General features: G+C 42.6%; 1 protein-coding gene across 1 annotated transcript in view; it reads left to right on the plus strand.

The window, feature by feature from the left end:
* LOC112109629 (parafibromin) overlaps window positions 1–16,132 on the plus strand; it is a 179,762-nt gene that overhangs the window by 135,041 nt on the left and 28,589 nt on the right. The window contains exons 12-13 of the mRNA XM_026655363.1: window positions 11,478–11,513; window positions 11,716–11,803. Of these exons, the coding sequence (XP_026511148.1) occupies window positions 11,478–11,513; window positions 11,716–11,803 (124 nt within the window). The remainder of the gene's footprint in view (window positions 1–11,477; window positions 11,514–11,715; window positions 11,804–16,132) is intronic.

Here is a 16,132-nt window from a genome sequence, read left to right on the forward strand (position 1 = left end):
TTCCCTGAGTGAGTTCTCCGTAGAAGAGCTGTTTAGGAATGCGTTCATCTGACATTCTCACAACATGTCCGGCCCACCTGGTCTGGGCTGTCATCAGCAATGTGTGAACTGACGGCAGACTGGCTCTAATAAGGACATCAGTATCGGGCACTTTGTCCTGCAATCTGATTTTTAGAAGCTTTCGCAGACAGGAAATGTGGAAGTGATTGAGCCTTCGTGCATGACTGCGATAGACAGTTCACGTCTCGCAGTCGTACAGCAGTACACCACTGCTCGGTAGACCTTCAGCTTCGTTGATAGGCTGATCCCTCGACATTCCCAAACATTGAAGCGCAATCGGCCAAATGCAGAGCTGGCTTTAGCAATTCTGCAGTTTACTTCATCATCGATTGACACTGCTCGGGAAAGAGTACTGCCCAGGTACGTGAAGTGGTCCACTGTCTGAAGTCTCTGTCCATTTACAGTGATGGACGGTTCTGAGTACGGAGCGTGGGGAGCTGGCTGGTGCATGACCTCAGTCTTCTTGATGTTAATGGTGAGACCAAGTTATTGCATGCAGTTGAAAACTTGTCCATACTGGCTTGCATTTCTGGCTCAGTACTAGCATTCAGAGCACAATCATCGGCAAAGTCTCGACATACAGTTCCCTTCACTTTGGTGATGGCATGCAGTCACCTCGGACTGAATAATTTCCCATCAGTTCTATACTTCAGGCCTACTCCTTCAGTGCAGTGTTGAAAGGCATCAGTCAGAGTGTCAGAGAATATCATGCTGAACAAAGCGGGTGCTAAAACACACCCTTGCTTGACGCCATTGGTGACTGGGAAGGCCTCAGATGTTTCACGGTCATCCAGGACACGAGCCATCATACCGTGATGAAATTGACGTACCATTCGTATAAATCTGTCTGGACAGCCAAATTTCGACATGATCCTCCACAGGCCCTGGCGACTGACAGAGTCAAATGCTTTCGTGAGGTCCACAAAAGTTGTGTAGAGTTCACGATTCTGCTCTTGACATTTCTCCTGTAGCTGACGCACAGCGAAGATCATGTCAATAGTCCCACGACCCTTGCGGAAGCCACACTGTGATTCTGGCAGTAAGCCCTTCTCCAGGTGAGTGATCAATCGGTTCAACAGAACCCGTGCAAGAACTTTTCCCGCTGTAGAAAGCAGCGAGATTCCACAGTGATTGTCGCATACCTGGCGATTGCCCTTCCTCTTATAGAGGTGCAAGATGGATGCGTCTCTAAATTCCTGTGGAATGGTTCCCTGCCCCCAGAAGGACTGAAACAGCTCAGTGAGTTTCCGTAGCAGCACGGGTCCACCGACTTTGTACACCTCTGCTGGTATGGCATCTGACCCTGGGGCTTTGCCACTTGACAGCTGATTGATAGCTTTCTTCACTTCGTCCTCTTCTGGTGAAGCATCCATGGAGTCATTGACTGCAACCTGGGGCATCTTGCCAATGGCCTCATCATTGATGACTGAGGGGCGATTGAGAATTGCTTCAAAGTGTTCAGCCCATCTCTGGAGAATCTGCGTCTTCTCTGTAAGGAGCACAGTACCATCAGAGTTCAGGAGGGGAAAGCTCCCAGAAGACTGTGGACCATAGAGTGTGTTAAGGGCTTCATAAAACTGCTTAAAGTCGTTCCTGTCCGCATATGCCTGTATTTCATCTGCTTTGGCGCTCAACCACAAGTCCCGCATTTTGCGCAATCGGTTCTGTACTGTTCTGCAAACGTTGATAAAGGCGGTCTTCTTTGCCGCCGAGGATGGATCGTTTGATATGCACGATGCAGGCGGTGCTTCTCAGCAAGTAAGGCCTGGATTTCTGCATCTTTTTCGTCAAACCAGTCTTGCCGCCTGCATGTGGAGGGCCCCAATACCTTTGATGCAGCTGTATGGACAGTGTTGCGGAATCGCTCCCAGTCTTTCTCAGCATCATCCTCAATACGAAGATCAGCAAGCTCATTCTCTAGGTCTTCCGCTAGATTTTCAGTGATGCGGCTGTTCTTCAGCTTCGACACGTTGATCCTTTTGAGAGCCTTACAGCCTTGTGGTCGTCTCTTCGGCATGATATGGAGCTTCATTTTGGATACTATGACCCTATGATCTGTCCAACAGTCAGCGCCACACATAGCTTTTGTAACCCTGACATCTTGTCTGTCCCTTCTCCTGATGATGACCTAATCGATCAAATGCCAGTGCTTGGAACGGGGATGCATCCATGAAGTCCTGTTACGGGTAGGAAGGCGGAAGACCGTATTGCTGATCAGAAGGTCATGTGCTGCACAAGTTTTCAGCAGTAACAGGCCATTGCTGTTACACTTTCCCACGCCATTTTTCCCGATGACCCCTTCCCAGGCTGCGGCATCGCATCTGACTCTTGTGTTAAAATCGCCAAGCAGAATCAGCTTGTCTGTGCAGTGCACTGACGATAGCAGAGTATCTAGTTCTTCGTAGAATTTATCCTTCACGTGCTCTGGGTTGGTCATTGTAGGAGCATATGCGCTGATCAAAGTAGCTTGTTTTCCTTTTTGAAGCTGGTCATTCATACCCTTGGGGGAACTGGCAAGTTTCCGAACAAGATGATTCTTGGTGGCGAAGCCAACTCCAGATTCGCAACGCTCATCACTCCTACGGCCACTCCAGAAGAATGTATAGCCACCGCCTGACTTGGATAGCTGTCCTTCATTAGCAAGGCGAGTTTCGCTAAGGGCTGCAATGTCAGTGTTGTAGCGTGCGAGCTCTCTAGCGACAAGTGCTGTTCTTCTCTCTGGTCTGTCTGCCGTGATGTTGTCCAGTAACGTGCGCACATTCCATGTGCCAATAGTGACCGGTGTCACTCTAAGTTTTGTTTTTGTTTTTGTTCGATCGCTTTTATGGGATCCCCGCCTGCCGCGGTATGCTGGCCAGGGTAAGGTGAAGCAGGCAATGTTTAGGGCACCTTTTCTAGCCCCTCCTCATTCTACGGAGGTGAGCAGTGCAATCCTGAATAGGGCTGCTCAGTCGCTCAAGAAGATGCCGAGCTCCACTGCTGCTTCAGTCAGTGAGGAACGACCATTATGCCTGAGCCTATGTGCAGGTCCGCGGCTACAACTCCCAGTGTATCCACACCTGCTGCTTCGTCGCTCACCCATCGCCACAGGACTTGATATGATATGATGTCGAGACTTGCGCGTGAATTGGATTAAAGTGAGGGAGAGTTGCGCAACATCAGCCTCACTCTCTCTTCCCAGTTCCTATCTGTATCCAGTGGCAGGACAGAAGTCGAGACGGCTGGAGATAGGACGGGGCGCAGTGGATGACCAGGACGCCTATGTGTCTTGTCGTGCTTTTAAGCGTTCCACAACGCTTGCTGTCACCGCCTTCCTGACCATTGAACCAGGTTGCCTCAGTCAGCCGGATCCAGCCTTCGCATGCAATGGGTAGACAGGCCCTGACTCACCGAGAGTCTCATACTCATCGGCTACCCTCATCTGGTTTAGCCCGCCAGTCGAGACGGTCTCCGGGGTGTGACCGCTGTCGCATGCTGACAGCTACTTGGAGCCACAGGTGAGAGCTGGGTGTCAAGTGGGGACCAAAGTGGATGAGCTACTCCTAGGAGTACCACTGCTCCCCCATCAGAGGTATTACCCCTCCCTGACAACCCCATACACCCCAATACCTTACAATATTGAATATTTGAATACCTTACAATATTGGTGGCTTACATGCTAAGACAGCTTTTGTGTTTTGGGAGACCAGAGGAATTGATGGCACGGGGGATTGTGAGAGTGGGAGAGGATGGATTTGAGAGAAGAATCAGGGATATGAGGGGGATGAAAGGCATGGATTCAGGGAGGGGAGGTATAGTGGAAGGGTGTTGACTAAAATCAAAAACTGGTGTGATGAGGCAGGAGCAAAAACTCTTAATAGCATTGTGGACCGAAAAATTCCCCCCCTCTCCCAATCCATTACTGATGGGATCATAACACACAGCCTATTGTGCATCAAAATCATAGAATTATAAAAACGTAGGGCTGGAAGGGACCTTGAGAGGTCATCTAGAACATCTCCCCATGTTGAATCAAGACTAAGTATACCTGGTGTGACAGATTTCTGTTACCAATCTGCCTGGGGTGTCAGGTGATCAGTCTGAGGTCACAGGATCGTCAGGGGAGGAGATGAAGGAGCACACCAAGTGACTAAGTTTTAAAGCTTTATTAATAAAATAACAGCGGTGAGTGCGGGGGCTCCCCACATCACTCAAAGGAAGGAAGAAAGCGTTAGTCCCCATGCCCTAACCCACTTTCATACTCTCACACGCACAACCCATGGCTGGCCAAGCCTGGGTGTAACGTAAGAAGAAGAGGGGGAAGGGTGGATGAGAGTTCTGTCCTGTGCACAGGCCGTCCAGGGTCCGCTGTTGATCTCTGACTTGCTTCGGCTCTCAAGAGGGTTTTAAGTCCTGGGTTCTTTTGGGGGCATTTCGTTCAGGGACCTCTGTCCCCTGTGCTCTTTGTCCCAGTCCAAACCGGCTTTCTGTGGCTTCCTCAGCTTTCCCAAAATACACCGGCGTGAGGGGCGCAAGACTTTGTTTTCCCCCTCGCTGGCCTTCGCCGTCTCACTCATTTTCACAGCCCCGGCAGTTCTGGTCAGCTGAATCCTCCTTTCTCACAGCTGGTTGGGGTTGGAATCCAGGCCCCTGTCTTTCTTGGCAGGCAGCCGAGAGTCGGTTGTGTACCGTGGCCTTGGACTGGAGTCAGCGTCTTATCTTCGGACCTAGCTGGAGCATTGAGTTAACCCACTCTCGTCTCTCTTTCTCCCTCTTCGGCCTCTCGCAACCTGCAAAGAAATCTTTCACTCCACACTCACACCTTCAACCCTCCCCGAATTCATAGATTCTAGGACTGGAAGGGACCTCGAGAGGTCATCGAGTCCAGTCCCCTGCCCTCATGGCAGGACCAAATACTATCTAGACCATTCCTGACAGACATTTATCTAACCTCCTCTTAAATATCTCCAGAGATGGAGATTCCACAATCTCCTTAGGCAATTTATTCCAGTGTTTAACCACCCTGACAGTTAGGAACTTTTTCCTAATGTCCACCCTAAACCTCCCTTGCTGCAGTTTAAGCCCATTGCTTCTTGTTCTATCCTTAGAGGCTAAGGTGAACAAGTTTTCTCCCTTCTCCTTAAGACACCCTTTTAGATACCTGAAAACTGCTATCATGTCCCCTCTCAGTCTTCTCTTTTCCAAACTAAACAAACCCAATTCTGTCAGCCTTCCTTCATAGGTCATGTTCTCAAGACCTTTAATCATTCTTGTTGCTCTTCTCTGGACCCTCTCCAATTTCTCCACATCTTTCTTGAAATGCGATGCCCAGAACTGGACACAATACTCCAGTTGAGGCCTAACCAGACTTCTTGTGTCTTGTTCACAACACACCTGTTAATGCATCCCAGAATCACGTTTGCTTTTTTTGCAACAGCATCACACTGTTGACTCATATTTAGCTTGTGGTCCACTATAACCCCTAGATCGCTTTCTGCCGTACTCCTTCCTAGACAGTCTCTTCCCATTCTGTATGTGTGAAACTGATTGTTCCTAAGTGGAGCACTTTGCATTTGTCTTTGTTAAACTTCATCCTGTTTATATCAGACCATTTCTCCAATTTGTCCAGATCATTTTGAATTATGACCCTATCCTCCAAAGCAGTTGCAATCCCTCCCAGTTTGGTATCATCTGCAAACTTAATAAGCGTACTGTCTATGCCAATATCTAAGTCGTTGATGAAGATATTGAACAGAGCTGGTCCCAAAACCGACCCCTGCGGAACCCCACTTGTTATACCTTTCCAGCAGGATTGGGAACCATTAATAACTACTCTTTGAGTACGGTTATCCAGCCAGTTATGCACCCACCTTATAGTAGCCCCATCTAAGTTGTATTTGCCTAGTTTATCGATAAGAATATCATGCAAGACTGTATCAAATGCCTTACTAAAGTCTCGGTATACCACATCCACCGCTTCTCCCTTATCTACGAGACTCGTTATCCTATCAAAGAAAGCTATCAGATTGGTTTGACATGATTTGTTCTTTACAAATCCATGCTGGCTATTCCCTATCACCTTACTACCTTCCAAGTGTTTGCAGATGATTTCTTTAATTACTTGCTCCATTATCTTCCCTGGCACAGAAGTTAAACTAAGTGGTCTGTAGTTTCCTGGGTTGTTTTTATTTCCCTTTTTATAGATGGGCACTATATTTGCCCTTTTCCAGTCTTCTGGAATCTCTCCCGTCTCCCATGATTTTCCAAAGATAATAGCTAGAGGCTCAGATACCTCCTCTATTAGCTCCTTGAGTATTCTAGGATGCATTTCATCAGGCCCTGGTGACTTGCAGGCATCTAACTTTTCTAAGTGATTTTTAACATGTTCTTTTTTTGTTTTATCTTCTAAACCTACCCCCTTCCCATTAGCATTCACTATGTTAGGCATTCCTTCAGACTTCTCGGTGAAGACCGAAACAAAGAAGTCATTAAGCATCTCTGCCGTTTCCAAGTTTCCTGTTACTGTTTCTCCCTCCTCACTGAGCAGTGGGCCTACCCTGTCCTTGGTCTTCCTCTTGTTTCTAATGTATTGATAAAAAGTCGTCTTGTTGCCCTTTATTCCTGTAGCTAGTTTGAGCTCATTTTTTGCCTTTGCCTTTCTAATCTTGCCCCTGCATTCCTTTGGTGTTTGCCAGGGCCGGCTCCAGGCACCAGCTTCTCAAGCAGGTGCTTGGGACGGCCGCTCTGGAGAGGGGCGGCAGGTCCGGGTATTCGGCGGCAATTCGGCGGACGGTCCCTCACTCCGCCTGGGAGTGAAGGACCTCCCGCCAAATTGCCGCAGCAGATCGCGATCGCAGCTTTTTGGGGGGGGGGTTGGCTGCTTGGGGCGGCCAAAACCCTGGAGCCGTCCCTGGTGTTTGCCTATATTCATCCTTTGTAATCTGTCCTAGTTTCCATTTTTTATATGACTCCTTTTTATTTTTTAGATCATGCAAGATCTCGTGATTAAGCCAAGCTGGTCTTCTGCCACATTTTCTATCTTTCCTACCCAGCAGAATAGCGTGCTTTTGGGCCCTTAATAGTGTCCCTTTGAAAAACTGCCAACTCTCCTCAGTTGTTTTTCTCCTCAGTCTTGATTCCCATGGGACCTTACCTATCAGCTCTCTGAGCTTACCAAAATCTGCCTTCCTGAAATCCATTGTCTCTATTTTGCTGTACTCCCTTCTACCCTTCCTTAGAATTGCGAACTCTATGATTTCATGATCACTTTCACTCAAGCTGCCTTCTACTTTCAAATTCTCAACGAGTTCCTCTCTATTTGTTAAAATCAAATCTAGAACAGCTTCCCCCCTCGTAGCTTTTTCAACCTTCTGAAATAAAAAGTTGTCTGCAATGCAGTCCAAGAACTTATTGGATAGTCTGTGCCGCGCGGTTATTTTCCCAACATATATCTGGATAGTTGAAGTCCCCCATCACCACCAGATCTTGGGCTTTGGATGATTTTGTTAGTTGTTTAAAAAAAGCCTCATCCACCTCTTCCACCAGGTTAGGTGGCCTGTAGTAGAATCCTAGCAAGACATCACCCTTGTTTTTTACCCCTTTTAGCCTAACCCAGAGAGACTCAACACTTCCGTCTCCTGTGTCCAGCTCCACCTCAGTCCAAGTGTGTACATTTTTAATATATAATGCAACACCTCCTCCCTTTTTCCCCTGTCTATCCTTCCTGAGCAAGCTGTACCCATCCACACCAACATTCCAATCGTGTATTATCCCACCAAGTTTCGGAGATGCCAACAATGTCATAGTTGTATTTATTTATTAGCACTTCCAGTTTTTCCTGCGTATTACCCATACTTCTCACATTTGTATATAAGCATCTAAGATACTGATTTGATCTTGCCTCCCAGTTTTGCCCTGACCCTCCTTTCTCTCTGCCATTATAGCCCATGCTCCCTCCTATTTCCGACCCATCTCCCAGGTCTTGATGTTCCCCACTTACCTGTGGACTTTGCACACCGCCCCATTCTTTCCAGTGTGTCTCAAAGCACTAGCAATATACAATGCTGGTGCTTACCCAGGGGACCCCATGGGGGGGGGAGCAATTTTATTGTGACACTAGAAGCCACTTAACAATCCCAACCCAACAGAACAGTGTCTCAGACTAATATTGGCCCCACTATACTGAAACCCATACTACTCCTGGGGGAATTCTGCACCACTGCACAAAGCAGAATTATGCAGAAATTAACAGGCGCGCAGAATTTCCTTTCCCCCCACAGAAATGGGCTGCAGTGCTGCTAGCCACCACTAGGGGACCTGGCAGAGCCCAGCTCGCACAAAGAAAACACTGCTAGGGGGAGGGGGAGAGAGCTAGAGGGTTCCTGGCAGCTGCAGTTCCCAGCATGCCCTGAGGGAAGGAGAGGGCAGCATGCAGGAAACTTCCTGCAACCCTGGGACCATGCATTAGGATGTTTCTCCCTCTGGACTCAGGTGGGGGGAGGGACGGAGGGTTGTCTGGGCTGGGCGGGCCCCATGGCTGGGCTCTGGGGGGGTGCGGGTGTACTGGCGGGGGGGGGACGACACGTCTGGGCTTTTGGGTGTCCTTGCCCCCCCCCCACACACTCTCCCCCAGCTGGGCTCTGGTGAGAGGAAGGGGGAAGAGAAACAGGATCTGCGTTGTCATAGAGTTTTCCTTAACTCTCTACTCCTGGGAGAATTTTTGTGTCTGTATTGTTACAGACCTACTTGATGACTGGTATTTTGAAATAAATTACCAAAATAACTGAAACTGTTATGATTATGTAGTGTTATTTTGACAAATAGAATTAGCAGAATTTTAAAATACTGTGCATAGAATTTTTAAGTTTTTTGGTGCAGAATACCCCAAGGAGTGCCATATTTATTTTCTCTTCTCCCCTTTAATCTTGTAATCTGTGATATTCCCTAGTGCGTTAGCATAATGTGGTGGTCATTGATTTGCTCACGTTCAGAAAAGTGGACTGTTACAACTGGTAAATTTTGAAAGATTGGGAGAAATTTGTTTACAGGACTTGGTCAGGTGTAGATACTGTGAAGATGTTTGCAAAGGCCATGTTGTTTTGGGAAGTGTTAGGCAAGAATTTTTTTCATAGCTTTTATCAAATAAATTTAGTGATGCTCTTTAAGCTTTTCACTAAGCAGTGAATAGAGATGTTGCTAAAGCAAGATATAAAACTACTGCTTTGTGTGGCCTGGGTAGATCACCAGATGTTGTGGGTAAATACCTTGTTAATTCCTTGGGATCTTTTTAGTGAAAGTAATGCTTAAAGATTTGCTTTTGTAAAATAGTTTCCCCATGAAAGTCTATTAAGTATTGAATCATCTAAATTGTTTTTAGATTGTGCTGTGTTATTGTGATTCCTTTTTTTGTTCTTTTTTATCTTCCCAGTTGTTTCAGTACTAGAAAGGTCACCCTGTCTGTCATATTTATCTCACTAGGGCTGTTGAGAATATGAATGTATTTGGAACTGACAAACAAGGATATGAAAAGGGTAGAAATAGCAAGAGCAGAAATCCAAATGAATAAACCACTGTCATCAACATGGCCACACTGCTAGATGAAATTTCACACACGTTAACTGACAGACCTGTGTATTTGTATATTAAAAAAGGTTATGTTGGTGTTGCCCCCTAGTTAGCCTTCCATATATTGTAAGGTGCAAAGAGAATTAAGAACAGAGGTATTAAAGATCTGGAGCAAGTATGTCTCTTGGATTTTTGCTTCAAAATGGATTCATATCATGCCCATCCTGCGACACTTCGTTTCCTCATCCTTTAAGATATTAAACTAATAGCAGAGCAGGTATCAGGAATATGTCTGCAGGGAATGTTTGCTCGGTCCATCAAATGAAAGTATTTTGTTGCACTTGAGCTGCCGACGTATCATTTCAGATTTTTTTGTTTAAATTTTAGAATTTTTTATAGTGTTTTTATTGTATATAATAGTTTATTTAATGTTAAAGCCAGGTGGCCGAATACAGCTTCATGTCTTCCAGAAACAAACGGTATTTATTTAGGATTATTTTAACATTTAAAGTGGCATATATTTTAATATTAATTAATGAAGTTACTAAACCATTGCAGACCTTATAGTTAAAAGTGGTGTGACCAGTTATTTCCATGGTTTTGACAGTGTCAGGTAGAGATAATTAAAAATATGGTCCCTATCTTCTGATGGTAGGGGTGTGTGTGTGTGTGTGTGTGTGATGAATACTTAAGTACCACAGCTAGGTTCTGAAACAGTTGGTCATAAATAAGCATGAATAGGTGTGTTACAACACTGGAAATCAATTAAGGAAATTTGTCATGCTTAGTACCAGTTGTGACTTGAAGCTATATTGTACTTTCTCTAATTTCTGAACTAGGCTAAACCCAAATGATAAGAATTCTCATCCTCAGTAGCAAGTTTGTTTGGAGTCCTGAAAATGGTGTGGACTTTTCACAGAAAAGTAATCTATGGGAGTACTAATCAACAGCAAGCCAACCTATTCATTAGTAGTACCAAGGCCAGCACTGTTTTATCTTGACCTGAGCTGGCATGGTTGGAAGAGATGGCCAAAGAAAACTAATGTACTAGAAGAGAGCTCATTACTATAAAACTTTCATAGTGGGTCTCTGTCTGATTTTACCAGGTTGTTTAAAGTGAGCCATGGCTGCATTCATTTTCTAGCCATGAAATAACTCCACACTTGAACTGGAATATCTCCCATGTGAGCAGGTCACTGAACTTGGAAGCCTGAAAACAAGAAGAGAAAACCCTGTGTCCAAGCTTAGGGTATCTGTTCCCCATCTGTTGAAGGGATTTCTACCATAATGCAGTTGTTAAATCTTCTTGATGATTTCTGGCCATCTTTTCAGTCTGAGGGCTGCTATGCCTATATGCCGTGCTTTATTGTACCTGACATCTGAGGAGCTCATCTAATCCAGATTGTTGGGGACACTAAACATGCCCTGATGTTCAAATTTGGCAATTGTGAACTCTCTGTATTAAAGGGCAACCAAGTTTTCATACTGCCATTTACCACCACTGCCACTAGTAAAAGGATGAGGCTCTGTGAAGATTTCTTCATGCATCGATCCTCAGCATCATGATGTCCCACATCATGCACAATGAAATAGTCATGCAACTTTCTGCCATTGAAAATCCTTAGTAGTGTGTGTTGTTTTGTTGATATGAGATGGGGATGGGCAAGAGAAAAGTGTATGGATTAGTTTCAGTAAACTTTTTGACCTAAGTGGGTTTAACTGTTTCAGGATTATTTTATTAATACCAAAGATGTTTATCCTCCAAGTACCAATTGTGAATCCTTCGTTCACCTTGGTACATAGTTACTCCTATGAGTGGTAAATGATAAGCATTTGTGTTTATATGTCAGTCATTAATATTTTCTGTTTTACAGTTTCCCAAGCAAGACCACCTCCAAACCAGAAAAAAGGTGAGTTACTTATAACTATACGAGTCCCTTTTATAAAGGCAAACCTTCATGTAAATATACATTTTTATCCTGAATTGAGAATGCTAAAGATGGAGAGGATTTTGATATTCTTTCCCAATTTTGAGCTGTAAGGCAAGTGATACAATTTTTTAATTGCATTTTGTTAAAATTATATTTGCCTTTTTGTATTCTCTCTCTACAGGATCTCGAACCCCCATAATCATTATTCCAGCAGCTACAACTTCTTTAATAACTATGCTTAATGCAAAAGACCTTCTGCAGGATTTAAAGTAAGTAGTTGACTAAATAATGCTTTATAAAAGATTGTCTTCAGATATAAAGATATAGCAGAGTAGTAGTAATTCAAGAAGCGGTATCTATTGTCTCCTGACAACTGAATTTTAATTTTACAGTCCAAATTTTAAGAAAGCATAGGCATCCTTGAATGGTAGGTAAAAGTATTAGTATGAATGTTATTTGCAAGAATGGTCACCTCTGAACCAACTAAATACATTGACTGGAAGGAAGTGTTAATGTCTAAAGGCAGACTTTTTTATTCTTCTGTTTTTAAATGGTAAATTTTACCCATTCTCTAAATCATTGCTAAATAGGGAATGAGTTGCACTTCACACAAAGAATGGGTGAGTTCATGTGTTACTAAAAAATATAAATAAAGCAAGAACTTGAAATATTTATAGCAAAGTAAACTAGCACATAGAAATACTGTTGAACTAATAAATTCTCCCATCATTTCGATACCCTGCAAACTATGATGCTATAGCATTATGATAGCTGTTTCTTAAAGAAGCACATCCAACTGACAGTCTAAAATCAAACTCAGCATGGCTGAACCAACTGCTATTCCAGTGTAACTAACTACTCTTCTGGTTAAAAATGTAATAGATCAGTAGATCATAATGTGCAAAGTTGCGTATTTCTCACCAGCCATTACTTCTGTGGGTCTAAAAGAAGTAGTAATTATTGCTTAGAAATGTATTCCCATAAATAAATTGGCTTGATGGGAACTACTCAAAAAATGAAAAGGACATTTCTTCCCCCACTATTAACACTTCATTAATGGAGCCCTTTATAAATTATATGCTGTGTTCTTTAAAAGTGATTTTTTTCCTTGCTGAGACATGGCAAGTTGTTGCCCTAGGATCTTTTGAGGCTACATTGTGCACTTTGAGGTCTGAATCCCAAATATACCCAGTCATGGCTCACCGAAGAAAACCAGACATGAATTATTACTTTATGCTGCACTGAAGTAGTTGGCATTGAAGGTGCACTAGGAGTATGTGCTCATTGCAGTGAACCTATAGAAACTCTTGTGAAGTATTGCAGCAACCAGCAGAAATATTCTGTGGATTTTCTGAGCCTAGGACCTGGACTAAAAACATACTGTTTTGGTAAAACTATTTTGGTTAGAGAGGGTGCGATTTTTAATGGAAAAAAGTTATACCAGTACAATCCTTAGTCTGGATCCAGTTATACTGGTATAAAGGTGTCTTATATAGTGTATGGAAATAGCTAATCAGTATGAAGCACTTTTGTGCCGATATAACTTTGTACGCACTGGGGCAGTTGTACCACTTTAACTGTACCAGTATACACCGCTACCTCGATATAACGCGACCCGATATAATACGAATTCAGCTATAACACGGTAAAGCAGTGCTCCGAGGGGGGGCTGCGCACTCCAGTGGATCAAAGCAAGTTCAGTATAACGCGGTTTCACCTATAATGCGGTAAGATTTTTTGGCTCCCGAGGACAGTGTTATATCGAGGTAGAGGTGTAGTTAAAATGATTCAACTTTTCTGAGTAAACAAGCCCTCAGAGCAATCTGACCACTGTAGCACAATCTGCTTCCTACAGAAGTAAAGGAAGTGAAGGTTAATGGAAGAGGTTAAACACAGGTTTCGTGTGTGTAAAAGAGACCAAAAAAAAAATCAGATTGAGGGAGAAGGCAAATTCTATAAACTGGAAGTGGAAGAAAAGGATTCAAGAAAACAGTTTAATTTGCTGTGACTGTCAAGGCCCCTCTTCAGCTAATTTGATACTACTTTGAGCCATCAAAGGCTGTAAAATGAAACTTTGGCTGCACATTAATATTTTGTAAACTTCAAAAAACTTCTGTAAATCATACTTTCCTATTTTTTCTAACTTTAAACCGTAACCAAACTAATTTGCCTTAATGACTGTAAATGTAGTTGGAGTGCTACACATGAAAATTGGTATGTGCAACTCACGTTTAAATTAGAAAAGCACAAAGTATACTGTACACGTGGTGATCATGTTTCAAAGTGTGCATATGTGTACATGTGTGTATGTATAATATACATATATACACACACAAAAGTATGCACATGCTATGTCGGCTCTGAAACACAGAAGAGAATAATTTAGTTCACACTGAGTTTAAATGGCCACAAGGTTTACAGCACTGGAATAGGAGCAAGTTAAGGTTTGCAGTATAATCTCTGCAGGTTTTATACTATTCTAGAATGTAAAGCTGTACACAGCATGTATCTTATGACAATATCTGATTCATTTACATACTGATTTTTAGTTTATAAGAATGTGGAGAAGAAAATGGTTTATAAGAGTATGGAGAGGAAGTTGCATACACATAACTTCTGTGCGTTTTTTATTCTTTCCATTAGAGATCCCTCTTCTGCTTGCACCATCCTCTCCACTTCTTTAGGCAGCATAGTTCCATTGATTCAGGGTGATAATACAGGCTCAGTGACAAGGTTCCACAAATTACCCTACTTTTGCAATTCCTGCCTGTGTAATATTTCTGATAAATCTCTATTTATAAAAACAACATTGGTTTTAAGTGTATTGGTCTGTATTTAATACCTTTAACTATAAACTAACCTTTATATCTGGGAATATAATCTTCATTTACGTAACTCTTTCTTTTGTCTTTGTAGTTTTTATTGCATGTTAATGTTCTCTTCTAAATCCAGTGCCATGTCAGAATTGCTGTCATCACCCATAGTAACCATGTCTGTCACAATTGAATTTATAGATGACCAGTTGTGGCAAAAGTGGGATATATTTGCTTCCTTTGAATATATTTTAATACAGATGACCTAACCAAAACACTATTTTCACACAGCACAATAATATACTTTAATTTACTGGTCAACGACTACTTAAAATGCTGCTCTAGTTAATAGTTTAATCAGCCTCTCCTCCCACATAATGCTTGTGAATCATAGTAACTCTTTTAAAGGTGATTATGTTGAGTGTTAATGTACATTAGTGTTGGTTGGGGAGTTTAGTTCCATAGTTGTCGCTTGTTTTCTGGGGAGCACGTACATGTCACTAGCCAGGGTTGTCCTTTTAACTTCCATCTTTTAGCTGATAGCATGTATAGTTACACTAAGTTATTGAAAAATGTTTGGTTGTTTTGCATAAACAAATAAAAAATGGGAAGGGTGACATAATTACAAAAGTAATTAAAAACAAGAAGGATGTTACTGGTGCAAATACTTCATTAATTTTCCAGAAATCTATTTGGACACACTTATCAGAGCTGTAACTGTTCATGAGGGACACCTGGAGACACATGTTGTATCCACCTGTTAGCAATGCTTAATTTTTATTCTTTGCGGAGAGCATGTCTCTTTAGAAGAAATAATAAAGGACACCTGCTTATTTATAAGTGCCAAGTATTTAATTTTTTTTCAATCTGCTACCCATAAATATTACACAGCAGCTTTCTAACCCATTTTTTTCTGTGTTGAGAACTGCTAACGCTAAAGAATGTCTGGAAGCTACATTTTGCTGCAGGATATATAGAGCAGAAGTGAAACTAAAATTGTATTAGCAAGATGCAAATTGAAGACCATAGTGTAACCATTATGTTAATTTTGATGCTAACCCTGATATAATTCACTAAAAAATGTTTAGTTGCCATCATGTAATTTTAGCATTGCACTTTGAAGTACAAAATTTGGACTAAAGTGTAATAGCTGGCAAAGAAGGGAAAGAGAGCGCATATGTTAGAATGGGGGATTGACTATGCACAGCATCAACTGTAGAAGGAGTAATATATGGAGGTATAAAAGGTATATATGCCCAACATGTAGACTCCTGAAGAATCATAACTGGCCTCTGGTCTATCAGTCTCTGGGATTCTGTGATGAGAAACACCATAATCCACAAATAGCAGTAGTCTCCACTCCATTTCAATCTGTGTTAAAGTCCTAGTGTAAACAAGGCCTTTGAAGTGATTTCTAGTTACAGTACAAGTGCACTAATTCACACTAATGACCAAGAGAGACAGTGTGATTTATCAGACTTTACAGATTTGCTGTTAAGTGAACAAGTTGGATGTAAGTCTCAAGGATAATGCATTATAAAATGTCCTTTGCTCACTTATTTTGTCAAGTTTAATTTAGTTTTATTTGACACTTTGTAAACTAGTAAATGTGTTGTGATGTATTTTATAAAAGTACAATCATGGTAATATGAGACCTAAAAGTGCCGGGTTTTTGTAAGAACGTGAGTGGCATTGCCAATTGAAGTAAGAATTAATGAAGCCGTATTAATTTCAGTCTCTTAGGCCTGGTCTACACTAGGCTTTTATGTCGACTTTAGCGCCGTT

This window comes from Terrapene carolina, unplaced genomic scaffold (assembly GCF_002925995.2).
Source record: "Terrapene carolina triunguis isolate 2854851 unplaced genomic scaffold, T_m_triunguis-2.0 Scaffold210, whole genome shotgun sequence".
Lineage (NCBI taxonomy): Eukaryota > Metazoa > Chordata > Testudines > Emydidae > Terrapene > Terrapene triunguis.